The following is a 13247-nucleotide window of genomic DNA, read 5'->3' on the forward strand; positions in this document are numbered from 1 at the left end:
CAGTTTCAGAAAATTCATTCCCTTATGGGCCATGAAGACTGGATTCGCGGAGTTGAATGGGCTCTATGTGGTAAGCTCACTGGTTGTTCAGTGTACTGGAACTTGTTATTTTGAAAATTTGTGATTCACAGCAAATGTCTCACAGTCTGTTGTGGTTCTGTTCGCCGAACTGGGAATTTGTGTTGCAGACGTTTCGTCCCCTGTCTAGGTGACATCCTCAGTGCTTGGGAGCCTCCTTTGAAGCGCTTCTGTGATGTTTCCTCCGACATTTATAGTGATTTGGCTCTGCCGCTTCTGGTTGTCAGTTCCAGCTGTCCGTAGCAGTGGCCGGTATATTGGGTCCAGTTCGATGTGCTTATTGATTGAATCTGTGGATGAATGCCATGCCTTTAGGAATTCCCTGGCTGTTCTCTGTTTGGCTTGTCCTATAATAGTAGTGTTGTCCCAGTCGAATTCATGTTGCTTGTCATCTGAGTGTGTGGCTACTAAGGATAGCTGGTCGTGTCGTTTCATGGCTAGTTGGTGTTCATGGATGCGGATTGTTAGCTGTCTTCCTGTTTGTCCTATGTAGTGTTTTTGTGCAGTTCTTGCATGGGATTTTGTATGCTACATTGGTTTTGCTCATGCTGGGTACTGGGTCCTTCGTCCTGGTGAGTTGTTGTCTGAGAGTGCCTGTTGGTTTGTGTGCTGTTATGAGTCCTAGTGGTCGCAGCAGTTTGGCTGTCAGTTCGGAAATGCTCTTGTTGTATGGTAGTGTGGCTAGTCCTTTGGGTTGTGGCATGTCCTCGTTCCGTTGTCTTTCTCTTAGGCATCTGTTGATGAAATTGCGCGGGTATCCGTTTTTGGCAAATACATTGTATAGGTGTTCTTCTTCCTCTTTTTGCAGTTCTGGTGTACTGCAGTGTGTTGTGGCCCTTTTGAATAATGTTGAATAGTCAACAGATGCCTAAGAGAAAGACAACGGAACGAGGACCTGCCGCAATTCTCAGTTCGGCGAACAGAACCACAACATTTGTCACACAGTCTGTTCTTAATAGAATGTGAATTTTACATTAATTTGATTTTATTGTGATTAAACTTCTTCTGGTTGTTATATACTTAATTCAAAGTTAACATTTTCTTAGCATAGCATAATTCTTTTTTCTTTTGTGCTTTTGAAATTTAATCATTAATTATGAACTTTTTTATTTTGTTCTCTAATAGATGGAAACCTTTTATTAGCAAGCTGTTCACAAGACTGTTTGATACGCATTTGGAGAATATTTGTAAGGACAGAATCTACTTCCAAGTCTTGCGATGGAGGCATCATTAAATTGAAGGAGGACATATTTCATGTTCAGAGTGACAGTGAGTCTTAAAAGTTGCTGCAAATTTCAAAATAATGTTTTTCTAGAATAAGGATATAAAGTTGCTTGTCATATTTCCGGATGTGTCTGAACATTACCTAAACGAAAAGGTGCTATTTTAATTTATTACATTTGACTCAAATTTATACATTAACTTACTGGGGACACAATGGCCCAATGGTATTTTTGCTGGACTTTTAAGCCAGAGACCCAGAAATGTTCTGGGGACTTAGGTTCAAATACCACTATGGTAGAATTTAAATTTAATATAAAAGAAATCTGGAATTAAGAGTCTAATGATGACCATGAATCCATTGTCAATTGTTGCCAATGACAACCTGAACGCACGAATGAACAAAGGAAAACTACTTTATCCAATGGATGTCAGCAGAGTTTCTCTAAAAATAATGGAAAAGTTTTGAGCTGAGGTTAAGTAATTGTCTGTTTGGAAAAACTTTGAACAATTGCTACTTTTTTCTTCTCACCAAGGAAGAGATAAAGCTCCATATTGGGGTTGTAAGAATCTTCAAACATTATTTCATGGTATTATTTCAACTCTTTCAAACAATTTTACTTGATGTGGATGAAATTTCTCATCATTTTAGCTCCAGTTACTGGAGTACTGCTACCAAGTATTGGATGATGAGATGAGATTCAATTTGATCAGATTAGATTACTTACAGTGTGGAAACAGGCCCTTCGGCCCAACAAGTCCACACCGACCCGCTGAAGCGCAACCCACCCATACCCCTACGTTTACCCCTTACCTAACACTACGGGCAATTTAGCATGGCCAATTCACCTGACCTGCACATCTTTGGACTGTGGGAGGAAACCGCAGAACCCGGAGGGAACCCACGCAGACACGGGGAGAACGTGCAAACTCCACACAGAGAGTTGCCTGAGGCGGGCATTGAATCCTGGTCTCTGGCCTGTGAGGCAGCAGTGCTAACCCCTGTGCCACCATGCCGCCCATTTGTATGGAATATCGCTCAATATTACACACATTATAACTAATCTCACCTCCATTGGTATACAGTTCCCATTCTCTCACCTGCCAGATAGAAAGTATACACTGAGAATTCCTGACATGGAAACCAGAGTGGTTCCAAGACAACAACTGCTCGCCATTGCTTCTCTTCATCTCGATCTTTGGCATCTGGCAGTAGCATTTCCAGGCACACTCCTTGAGCAGTGACTGCACGCATCCTACGTCTATGGACATTGGCATCCAACATGAACCAGTCTCGCTGCATCATCATGGCACATAATGATTCATTTACAGAGTGCTTCTGTTCTTCATTGCTGTACTTGGCATCCCTCATTGCATGGCTGCTGCCAGGATACTGCACAGAAAGATGGGCGATCAAATCAGAGTTCTGAGGAAGGGTCACCAGACCTGAAACAACTCTGATTTCTCTTCACACGTGCTGCCACACCTGCTGAGCTTTTCCAGCAACTTCTAATTTTGTCTCTGATTTACAGTATCTGCAGTTCTTTTGGTTTTCACCCATTTCAAGGTTGCTCACTTGCTTTTGTAGTACTTGCACACTTTGTACTGGCTGCAATGCTTGTGGCATCCTTGCCATGACTCTTTCCATGTTACCCTTTAACCAGAGCTAATTGGCCCTCAGTATTGCCTACCCTTTTAATGCAAAGCCAAACCAATTGTCATGTTTATCAATAATGCTTAGTAAAGGATGTGGGCATGTTGCTGTCTAGCACTGAGATACATCAATCTCACACTTGTAATGTGTGCCAACCTTGTACATACCACATGCATTGCATGTCCTTCAACCAAATGGCCATGTTTCAATGTCTAAGGGGAGTCAATCCTCAGTCAAGTCAAGGAAGACACCCTTCAAGCAGGAGTCACAGCACATTAAGTGATTGGGATTAGTCAGTCAACTGCTTAGGGTACTTAAAGTAAGTATCCTTTTCTTGTATTGGGGAAGAGGAACCAAATGTCGGGTACCCTGATAGCCAACTTGGCTCTTCCTGCCCAATGCTGAGTTAGTTTGTCCTGGAATGAGAGCAAGGGAGAGATTGTGTAGCTTTTCATGCAGTGCAGGTGAGGGAAAGGTGATAAGATGTCCTGCATGAATGAGTAAGTAAGAGGTGTAGAGGCCTTGCAGGTTTAGTTGTCTGGAGGAATTAGGTATGCGAAAGCGAGTGAGGTGAGATGTTGCATGTGACAGTGAGAGTGATAGAGCATGAGCCTTGATGTGAGGTGGGTGCAGTAGCAGGCATAGAGTGTGAGGTAGCAGAGAGGTGATGACACAGAAAAGATAATTGATTATCTTGTGGCATTGTTGGGTGTTCTCTCCAGACAGTTGAGACCTCACTGATCAGACTAGCAACCTCAAACTAGGCTGCCAGAGTCTGTCAGTCCTGGATGGAAGACATACACCACCCTGTCCACCAGACTTGTAGCTTGAAAGTGGGATACCAGTGCCCCTTTATATGCCACATCTGGGGCAAATTACATGATCTGTGCTGTGCACTTCCGAACTACCAGTGCTTGATTTGCGTAACTGCCTTTTAAATATAGCACTGGCACCAGGAATTTGGGAATGCTCGAGCAGTGGAAAGTACTAAAGTACTAAATCAATTGAGACAATCAGCCTAGTATCGGATGAGCAGGGTGCTTTAGAGATGTGATACTTCATGAAAGAAGTGAGTTTGTGATGATGGCAGGAGAAAATGTGGACTTCATGGAGAGGAAGTGTCTGTGAAACTCGACAAAATAACCCTTAGCTGATTTCATAAGATTTAGGTTGATGTCTATGTTCTGGTTTTGACTCAGCAATGTTTGCTGACACCTTGTGCTAAAATTAACAGTTCATTTTCTTATATACGAAAACTTTAAACTTGTCATTAGCATAGCATGTTTATTTTAAAAAGTTAATTCATGTTTAATTTTGTAACTTACACAGTCTACTTGCTTTGTTAATATGCAGTAAGTGATTTTGTAGTACTTAGGACATTTTTTGAAGTTTTTTTTCCTTAGGGTGATAGTCTGCCATTTTCCTGGTACTGGCTGAATAGAATACAGGGCAGAAGGCTAGTATAGTGAAACATGGTCTTTGGTTCAAATTTCAGCAGATTTTCAACACATTAAGAAAGACTTGGTCAGCATTGTGGCCGATGGGCTCAGCATAATCAATGCAATCATTGATTTTGGAATTAGATTTTGTGTATGAATAAAAACCTTTTCAAAAAATAGTTGTAGACTTTGTATCAGTACAGATTATACATGTAAAAGGAAAATTGTTTACAAATGGAAACCTTCTCAATGATACAATTTTTGAAAGAATTGGAGACATCTGACAATTTATTCTTTTTAGCTTGAAATACTTTATATTTAATTCCGATTCTTATTTTTATACAGGTATGTACCAATCAAATGCTAGTTCACTAATGTAGTTGTTTCCTTGAACTAAATAATTAACATGCTTGACACTGCAGTTTTTTTTCTTTCTTCTTAGAGGGATTGGTGACATATGCTGTAACATTGGAAACCGTGTTAGCCGGTCACGACAACTGGGTTTATGGAGTGCATTGGCAGCCCCCTTTTCAGAAAGGTAACATGTTGTGAATCATTGAGAGAAATTTTGGAATTTAGAGTCCCAATTTTGAGAATAAAATCCCTAACAACTCGATCAATCATCTCTGTACATCTTTAATGTATGCCTTCAGACTCCAGCTGTCAGACCTCAATATCTCTGGCTCCCTCTCTTAAATCACTCCTTATTCTTCAAAAATATAAGAACAACACTTCCACCCTCAGTATACTGAATTTCATCAACTGTCAAGACAGTGATGGCCAAATACTATATTCACTGGACTATTAATCCAAAACTCAGGTAATGTTCTGGAAACTCAGGTTCAAATCCTGCCATGGTAGATGCTGAAATGTGAATGCAATAAAAATCTGGAATTGAGAAACTACTGTTGATTATCAAAAAAAACCACCTGCTTCATTAATGACCTTATCTGGTCTGGCCGATATGTGACTGCAGACTCTCAGCAATGTGGTTGACTCTTATCTGCCCTCTGGGCAATCTAGCCAGTGATGCCCACACTCCAAGACTGAATTTTAAAAATCCCAACTGTTTAACACTTTCCTTCCAATCCTTTTTTTCGACCTGGGCATTCATGCTTGCTTTGCATTTATTATGCCTTTAATGGCATGCATTGCTACTTTTAGTGATCTGTGCATTTATATTCCCAGATATCTTTGCTTCCAAACCTGAGTTAAATTTTGATTTTCTGAATCCTGCATGACCTTACTTTTTCAAATATAATACTTCACAATAATGTATGCTACAATCCAGTTGTATACTCATTCTTCAAGTCATGTTGTCTTAATATCTGTTGAATTATTCCTTTGTTTGGTGCCAAGTAAGCTGATAACTTCTTAAATTCCAAATCTAAATTGTTAAAGTAAATTATCAATAACAGAGATTCAAATAGCTCTGAAAAATGTGCAGTTCTAAAAAAAATGCACTTTACCCTTAATCTAGATGAGTTCCTAGCTATCTTTTCTGCTGATGTTTCCAGGATTCTATATGGTCGTCTTGTATGTGTTCAATCCATTTTTGAAAAATAGATACATTAAATGTACAGAATTCCTCTGGTCTATGCTGTGAGTTACTACTTAACTGAAGTTGGAAAAGCAAGACTTTTTCTTATGAAATCCATGTTAACTATTTTATTCTTGTTTCTGGATTGTATTCTGTTTCCCCTTTGGTAGTTTGAAAAATTACTAAATTCCTGTAAATGTTAGACTGACTGGTCACTTGGGCCTCACCACATCCAATTTCTCTTTGTTAAATCTAGATATAATGGATACCCATCTGTCAACCCTGTGGCACTGTATCAAGGTCAGAATCTCTGCCATCTAAATCTGTGACGTTAAACACAGAAGTTCAAACATTGCAGTCTGAGATAAACTATCGTTCCAATACTCACCAGTAGACTCTGCAACAAAATGAGTGCAGTGACATGAACGTCAGATGCATGCCCGCTTTCCAAAACTAAAAATACTGGAAAAAGTTAGAACTGAGTAAATGAGTTTTTAATACTATGATCATTTATTGCAAAACTCCCTGATCTTGACAAATGAACCTTTCAACCTCATCCCTTCAAAACTATAATTAGCATTTTGAGACTTTTAAATAAAAAAACTGCCCTGATATCTTTGCCTTTTAATGCTATCTTAGTTCTGAATCATTATTTGACTTTTGTATATGTTTTAATTCTAGTTTATAATATCTGATTCAGGATAGGTGAGAATTCTTTCATCTGATTATTTAATAAGCCACAATGATTCTTGGCCTGCCCACAATCGCTAAGATTCCCTGTAAAGGACATATTGCTGGATCAAGCAAAAGATTGGCTATAAAGCACACAAAAAACTTGCAAACAGTTGTCAGTGAGGTGAACAGCAATACCATTTTTTACCACTGACTGCAAAGTTCAAACTCGCAAAACTGTGATCTATCAGTTGGTCAATAAGTCGCTTTAATGAAAAGCTTTTGCAGAAAGAGAGAGAAATGGACTGTGGCTGAACCTTTGACTGCTCATATGGCCATGATATCCCACTTTAAATGATTTTGATCCATTGTCCTTGATATGCTAATATAGCACAAATTTATCTATGTCAGTCTTAAAAATTTCACTTGATGCAGTCTTGTTTTGAGAGGGCGAGTTCCTTCTGTCGACTACGTTGTGATTAGCCTCTTCCTTATTCAGTTCCTGAATGGACACTCTCTGAGAGACTGAATACTTAAATATATAGAAGGGTGTATATTTGTTGTATCAATTGAAAGCACAAAAGAAGTTTGGACTTGTTCATTTGTAAATTTTCAATTTTAGTCATTGCTAAACTCACTGACAATGAAAGGTAATCATGATTTGGAGGTGCTGGTGTTGGACTGGAGTGTACAAAGTTAAAAATCACAACACCAGGTTATAGTCCAACAGGTTTAATTGGAAGCACACTAGCTTTCAGAGCATCGCATCAAATTTTAAATTGTGATTTTAAAAAAACCTCAACTTTTTCTTTTTCATCTTTCTTGCTTCCATATTTCTATTCCTCTTTTTGTTTTGATTTCTGAACATGATTTGCATTTCCTGGCATTGGTGCTGCTTCTCTGGTAAGGATTCTTTAACTTTAAAGATACACCATTGCTTGCCCTATTTACACAAGTCTAGAATACTTTGTAGAGGTACTGGGCTGTTTCCTTTTGGCATTCTCATAAAAGTGCAACATTTCATGACATTTATGGAGATCTTTAAGAATAAAGAAGGGCTACAGCTCTTTATTTACCACTGACTGCCAAATCTTGATCAGTGAATTTGTGACAAAAAAACTCATTCCTCCATGCTTTCTGGTTAACAAGTTCTGAATTGTCAGAATGTTCATTGTGACTGAAGTCAGATACATTACTGCTGCAAAATAAGCCATGTGCTCCAATTCTTAGCTGAGTATATTTTTTTTCTGAATACTTCATGCAGGTGTAAATATTTAATGTGTGGAGTTATGCAACTGGACTGAAGCTGGAGGCTAATGCATACTGTTATGCAGCCCTACATTATTTTATATTTGCTGGTTTTAACATTGTGCATGTTTTATATATCAGGTGCATGTGGGGATGTCACTTGGCATTTCAAGGTTGACTTAAGAAACCTTTTGAGTAATTTTAGTTAGCTAGCGATAAATAGTATCATAAGTGAAGGCACAAAACTAGGGCTTTCATGATTCTGTTAACTCTTCCATTTTGGCAAGTGTATGCCCAGCTTCTGGAATTGTTTGTCCAAGAGATGGACACATGAAATTTATTTGTGAACTTTAACTATATTCTTGAAGGTTTTCCATTTTGTTCATTATATGGTTTTATTTCTGACACTGACTTATCTAACCTACTTCAAGTTACAAAAGCAAAACACAGAAATAAAAATGCACTCTGGGAAACACTCAGCAGGTCAGTGGAGTGAAAAATAGAGTGAATGTTTCAGATTGATAAGTACTGATGAAGAGTTATGTTAACCCAGAAGAAAACTGAATTGTACTCTTTGGAAAATGGACAGATACCCAGTCTAAATTTTTGTGTGTGGTCTTACAAGTACTTTGCAAAGGATTGATTAATATGACATCAAAGTTCAGTTATTCTTTGCAATGTTCTGGAAGTTGTAAGTTTGCTATCTTTTTGAGGTGGGGAGACCACAAATTTTGAGCACAGACTTGACTCTTCAGGGTAATACTTTGGTTCTGTTGCAATCAAGTATGTCATCTTTGGATGAATGAAACTAAAATTCTGTCTTATCGCTTGGTCAGGTCAACATTATCCTGCTGAACTTGGCCATTGTATGTTCTCCACTGATATGTAATTGTGTTCCTTACAGATGGTAGACTTGAACAACCCTTATCCTTGTTGTCTGCATCAATGGATAAAACAATGATTCTTTGGGCTTCAGATGAAGAATCTGATATGTGGTTGGAAAAGGTAGGTTATCTAATATATTATTATTCTAATACCTTGTGCCCTTAAATCAGATCTCTGAAAGCAAATTGTATGTCTTTTTGATATAATCAAACTTACCACATTTGGTTGTGAATCACCTTCCTATTTGTGATTTAAAATATTTCACATTTTTACATCACATTCATTCATGTTTACAAAGCAAAACTTTAGCTGTTCATTTTAGCCTCTTATTCCTGTTATTCAAAGCTCACTTTAACATTGTTCTGTTGGCTCTGTGGTGGAAAAGATGAGAAAAGCTCTCGTATAGGCCCATGTTTTCCTCTCATTTTAAGAGATCAGATGCATATATGAAACACCATAAAACATAGGAGCACAAGTCTGCTCCACTATTCAGTGAGGCCATGGCTGTTCTGATAATCCTCACCTCTACTTTCCTATCTTTTTCCCAATAGCCTTGATTCCCTGAATGATTATAAGACCATAAGATGTAGGAACAGAATTAGACTGTTCTGTCTGTCGAATCTGCACCCCATTCAATGAGATCGTGCCCAATCTGATTATCTTCACCTTCCCTTTCCTGCCTTTTTATGACATACCAATGAAGAAGTTGGCCAAATGGGCAGACACCTGGAAGATGAACTTTAATGTAAAGAAATAACATGCTAGCAGAGGTGGGGGAAGTCTGTCTACGGCATGTGGGTAATGAAGCAGAAAATTTGGAAGGGGTCAGAAGCATCTCTGGTGTTGATAAAGCTTACAAGACACACCTCAACAAAGAAGTTTCTTCTTTGGGAAGCCTAAGTTTACCTTTTTATTATGCAGTGTAAGACTTGATTAAATTGAAAGTAATCCTGATGAATGGCTCCAGCCCGAAACATCAATTTTCTTGCTCCTCGGATGCTACCTGGCCTGCTGTGTTTTTCCAGCAACACACACTTAACTAAATTGGAAGTAAATCAAACTCTACCCATGGGTTTTTTCTCTTGCTGCATATTATCACAAAGAAATGGAAAAAAGGTATGGGAGTGGGTGATTAAGGTGATAAGACCCTAACCCAAACTATCTCAGTCTTGGAAGCTGTCCTGGTCATAAAATCTGCAGCCTTTTGGGGTAATCAGTTCTCAGTTTCCAGTTCTGTACTCATTGTATGAAAGTACTTTCTGTGTTCACTTGTGAATGGCTGCTTGCTCTTGTTTTGCACAGGAGATGAAATGCTATCTTTGTCTGAACCCTAAAAATGAACAACCTCACATGGCAACAAAAGTAAATTCCAATAAAGCAGTGACTTCTTGTACTTAATGATTAAAAATTGTTGCTTCTCATGGTGCTGATAATATTATTGTGATTTCTCTCTGTAACCTGACTGTAGTTTCAGTTGTCTCTTAAGCGGAAGAGCACATGAGAAAGGTCTTGATATAGATAGTTTAAGTCAGTGGATAAAAGCCTTCAAATGAAGTAAAATGTAGGGAAATATGAAGCTGTTCACTTTGGCAGGAAGAATGGAAAAAAAACCCAAAGTATTGCTTAAATAGAGAATGAATACAGAATTCCAAGGTATAGAGGGACCTAGGTGTTCCCATTCATGAGGCACAAAACGTTTGTATGGAATTATACCAAGTAATTAAAGATAATGAATGCTGTGATTTATCACAGAAGGAATTGAACAGATTAGTTAAAAATGCTTTCATTATGTAGAGCATTGGTGAGACCACATCATGAATACTGTGTGCAGTTTTGGTCTGCTTATTTAATGAAGAATATAACTGCATTGGTTGCATTTAAAAGAAAGTTTATCACGTTGGTATCTGGAATGTTTTAAGAGGAAATATTAGACAGGCCCAGCTTATTTTCACTATAGTTTAGAGCAAGTGAAAGGTCATTTGATTGACGTGTATAATATTGAAGACCTTAAGCAGTTTTAACAAGGTGTAAATGAAATGATTTCTCCGCTAGTGTGGGCACTGTTTTAAAAGTAAAAGTTGCTCTTTTGGGACGAGATGAGATTCCTCTTAAGATTGTGTGACTTCGGTTGGAACTCTGCCTCAGAAGTTGTGGAGGCAGGGTGATTTGATTATTTTTAACAGATGAACTCCTGTTAGGCAAAGAAATCAATAGTTACCAGGGGTAGATGGAAATTATGGAATTTGAAACACAAACAGATCTGCCATGATCTTATTGAATGGCAGAGCAAGCTCGAGCAGCTGAATGGCCCACCATGGCCTCAAGTGGCCATGTTCATTTGTCTGTACAATTCTCACTTATCAGTTGGGTAGGTATGGCTTTTGAAAGACATTGTATGATCACTGTGGGAAAATCATGAGCAAAAATAATGGATCAAAAAACCCCTAATAAAGTGAATTCTCTGTATCTGTGAAATTACAAAACATGAATTCATCTAACCGCTAGAAATAAGTAACAACAAAATTCAGCATCTGCAGGCATAGCTTGCTTATCCACAATGTTTAACCTATTTTGACATACTTTTAAATAAGCTCTGCAGTAGTGAATTCTATCAGTTGCGGGAATTCTCAGGAACGGAACTCTTGCGGATGTGGAGGAATGACTGTAAGTGCAAGATTTCACATTTTGCAGTCTGATTTAGATTTGTGTTCAAATAAAATGCACCTCAAGCATGTATTAACAGGCAAATGTTACTTCAAATAAATAAATTTCACTTTAAGTAGTCGATTCAAAAAAGATACATATTGCACAAACTCAAACATTTACATCATTCCCTACTCAATTCTGGCCCTGTGTAGCAATGCACTTGCATGAAAGTTCTGTTTGTTCTGCATGCAGGTAGGCCTAGAATCCTGTTGGACGACAGCTTTCACAAGTACAAATATTGTTAGCAAGGCACCAACCTTCTCTCCGTCTGGTCATGACTGACGGTCCTAATTATGCGGCTCCAACTCAACATCTCAACAAATAGTTCATAGTTTGACCACTTTTGGGAAAGCATCCAGTTGTTTAATATCTCCGAGCTATGCACACAGCTTTACAGATTTTAGACCCGTTTAGCCAGCTTTTGTTTCCTTTCTGTCAAACAGAAAAGATTACTTTTTTCCTAAATGTAATTTGCTGCTGCTTCAATAATTTCCTCTATTCTGCTTTCTATCTCTGTCAGATTTATTTTCATCTCTGCATTTGCACTTCAATTGCCTTAATTCTCCAACTCCTTTGCTTGTTGCTCTCCTTTGCATCTCTAGTTCTCATTTGTGTCTGCAAGCCTCGCAACTTTTTTTAAAGTGCTTTCCTATTGGAATTACTTCCATGTTAAAGAGCAGTGGATCGCACAGACCAGAATTTATTATCCAAGAAAATTGCAATTGACCACTTGTACAAACTCTTCAAAGTCCTTTCAATTTTCCTTAAAACAATTACAGATTTCACAAACATTTTATAGAAATTACAGATTTTCCTTATTGTACACTTCTGACTTGAAGGTCATCACTGCCGATGTGGTTAGAAAATAACTGCAATCGTCATATGTTGTATATCGACTGCCTGGGTGGTTATGTTGGTAATAAACATCACAGAGAAATATAATCAGTGACATTTGAGTCCAACTCCAGAAGAAGGATATATGTTGTTAGGTTTTGCACATTATTTTCAAGGGCCCGTGAGATTAATGTGATTTTATTTCTTGAAACCCTTTTCAGTATTTCTGCAATCCAAATGAGCCACACTTTGGAGACTGCTGATCTTGCTAAAACTTCACTGTGGTTTTGAGAGTGCTGCACTGAAATATTAAATGAATGCCCATTCAGATAATAATAGCTCTCATGACCTTACTCAAAGAAAAGCTGGAGAGTTCTGATGTACTGGCCAATATTGTTTACAATTCGTGCACCAGAACAGATTAACTGACTATTTGGATGTTGAATCCCTCTATACCTACATTCCCCAACAGGCTGGTCTAAGAGCTCTCGGCTTCTTCCTTGACCAGAGGCCTGAACAATTCCCATCCACCATCACTGTCCTCCGCCTGGCTGAACTTGTTCTCTCACTGAACAATTTCTACTTTAATTCATCTCACTTTCGCCAATTCAAAGGAGTGACTATGAGCACCCACATGCCTCCCAGTTATGCCTGCCTCTTTATGGGGTATGTCGAGCAATCCTTGTACCAGTCTTACACTGGCACCCTTCCACAACTCTTTATTCGCTACATCCAACGACTGCTTCAGTGCCACTAAATAGTCCTGCCAGGACCTTGAAAGCTCCATTCATTTTGCCTCCAATTTTCACCCCTCTATAACTTTCACATTGTCCATTTCCAATATTTCCCTTCTTTTCCTTGACCTTTCTGTCTCCATTTCGGGGAGTAAACTGTCCATTGCCATTCAGTACAAAACCACTGACTCCCATAGCTACCATCACTATACACCCCATGACCTTAGAACCACTAT

General features: G+C 38.5%; 1 protein-coding gene across 1 annotated transcript in view; it reads left to right on the top strand.

Annotated features, from left to right (window-relative positions):
• elp2 (elongator acetyltransferase complex subunit 2) overlaps window positions 1-13247 on the top strand; it is a 150535-nt gene that overhangs the window by 38482 nt on the left and 98806 nt on the right. Inside the window, exons 7-10 of the mRNA XM_060825464.1 lie at window positions 4-70; window positions 1204-1347; window positions 4835-4930; window positions 8757-8857. Of these exons, the coding sequence (XP_060681447.1) occupies window positions 4-70; window positions 1204-1347; window positions 4835-4930; window positions 8757-8857 (408 nt within the window). The remainder of the gene's footprint in view (window positions 1-3; window positions 71-1203; window positions 1348-4834; window positions 4931-8756; window positions 8858-13247) is intronic.

The sequence above is a fragment of the Hemiscyllium ocellatum genome, chromosome 5 (genome assembly GCF_020745735.1).
Source record: "Hemiscyllium ocellatum isolate sHemOce1 chromosome 5, sHemOce1.pat.X.cur, whole genome shotgun sequence".
Lineage (NCBI taxonomy): Eukaryota > Metazoa > Chordata > Chondrichthyes > Orectolobiformes > Hemiscylliidae > Hemiscyllium > Hemiscyllium ocellatum.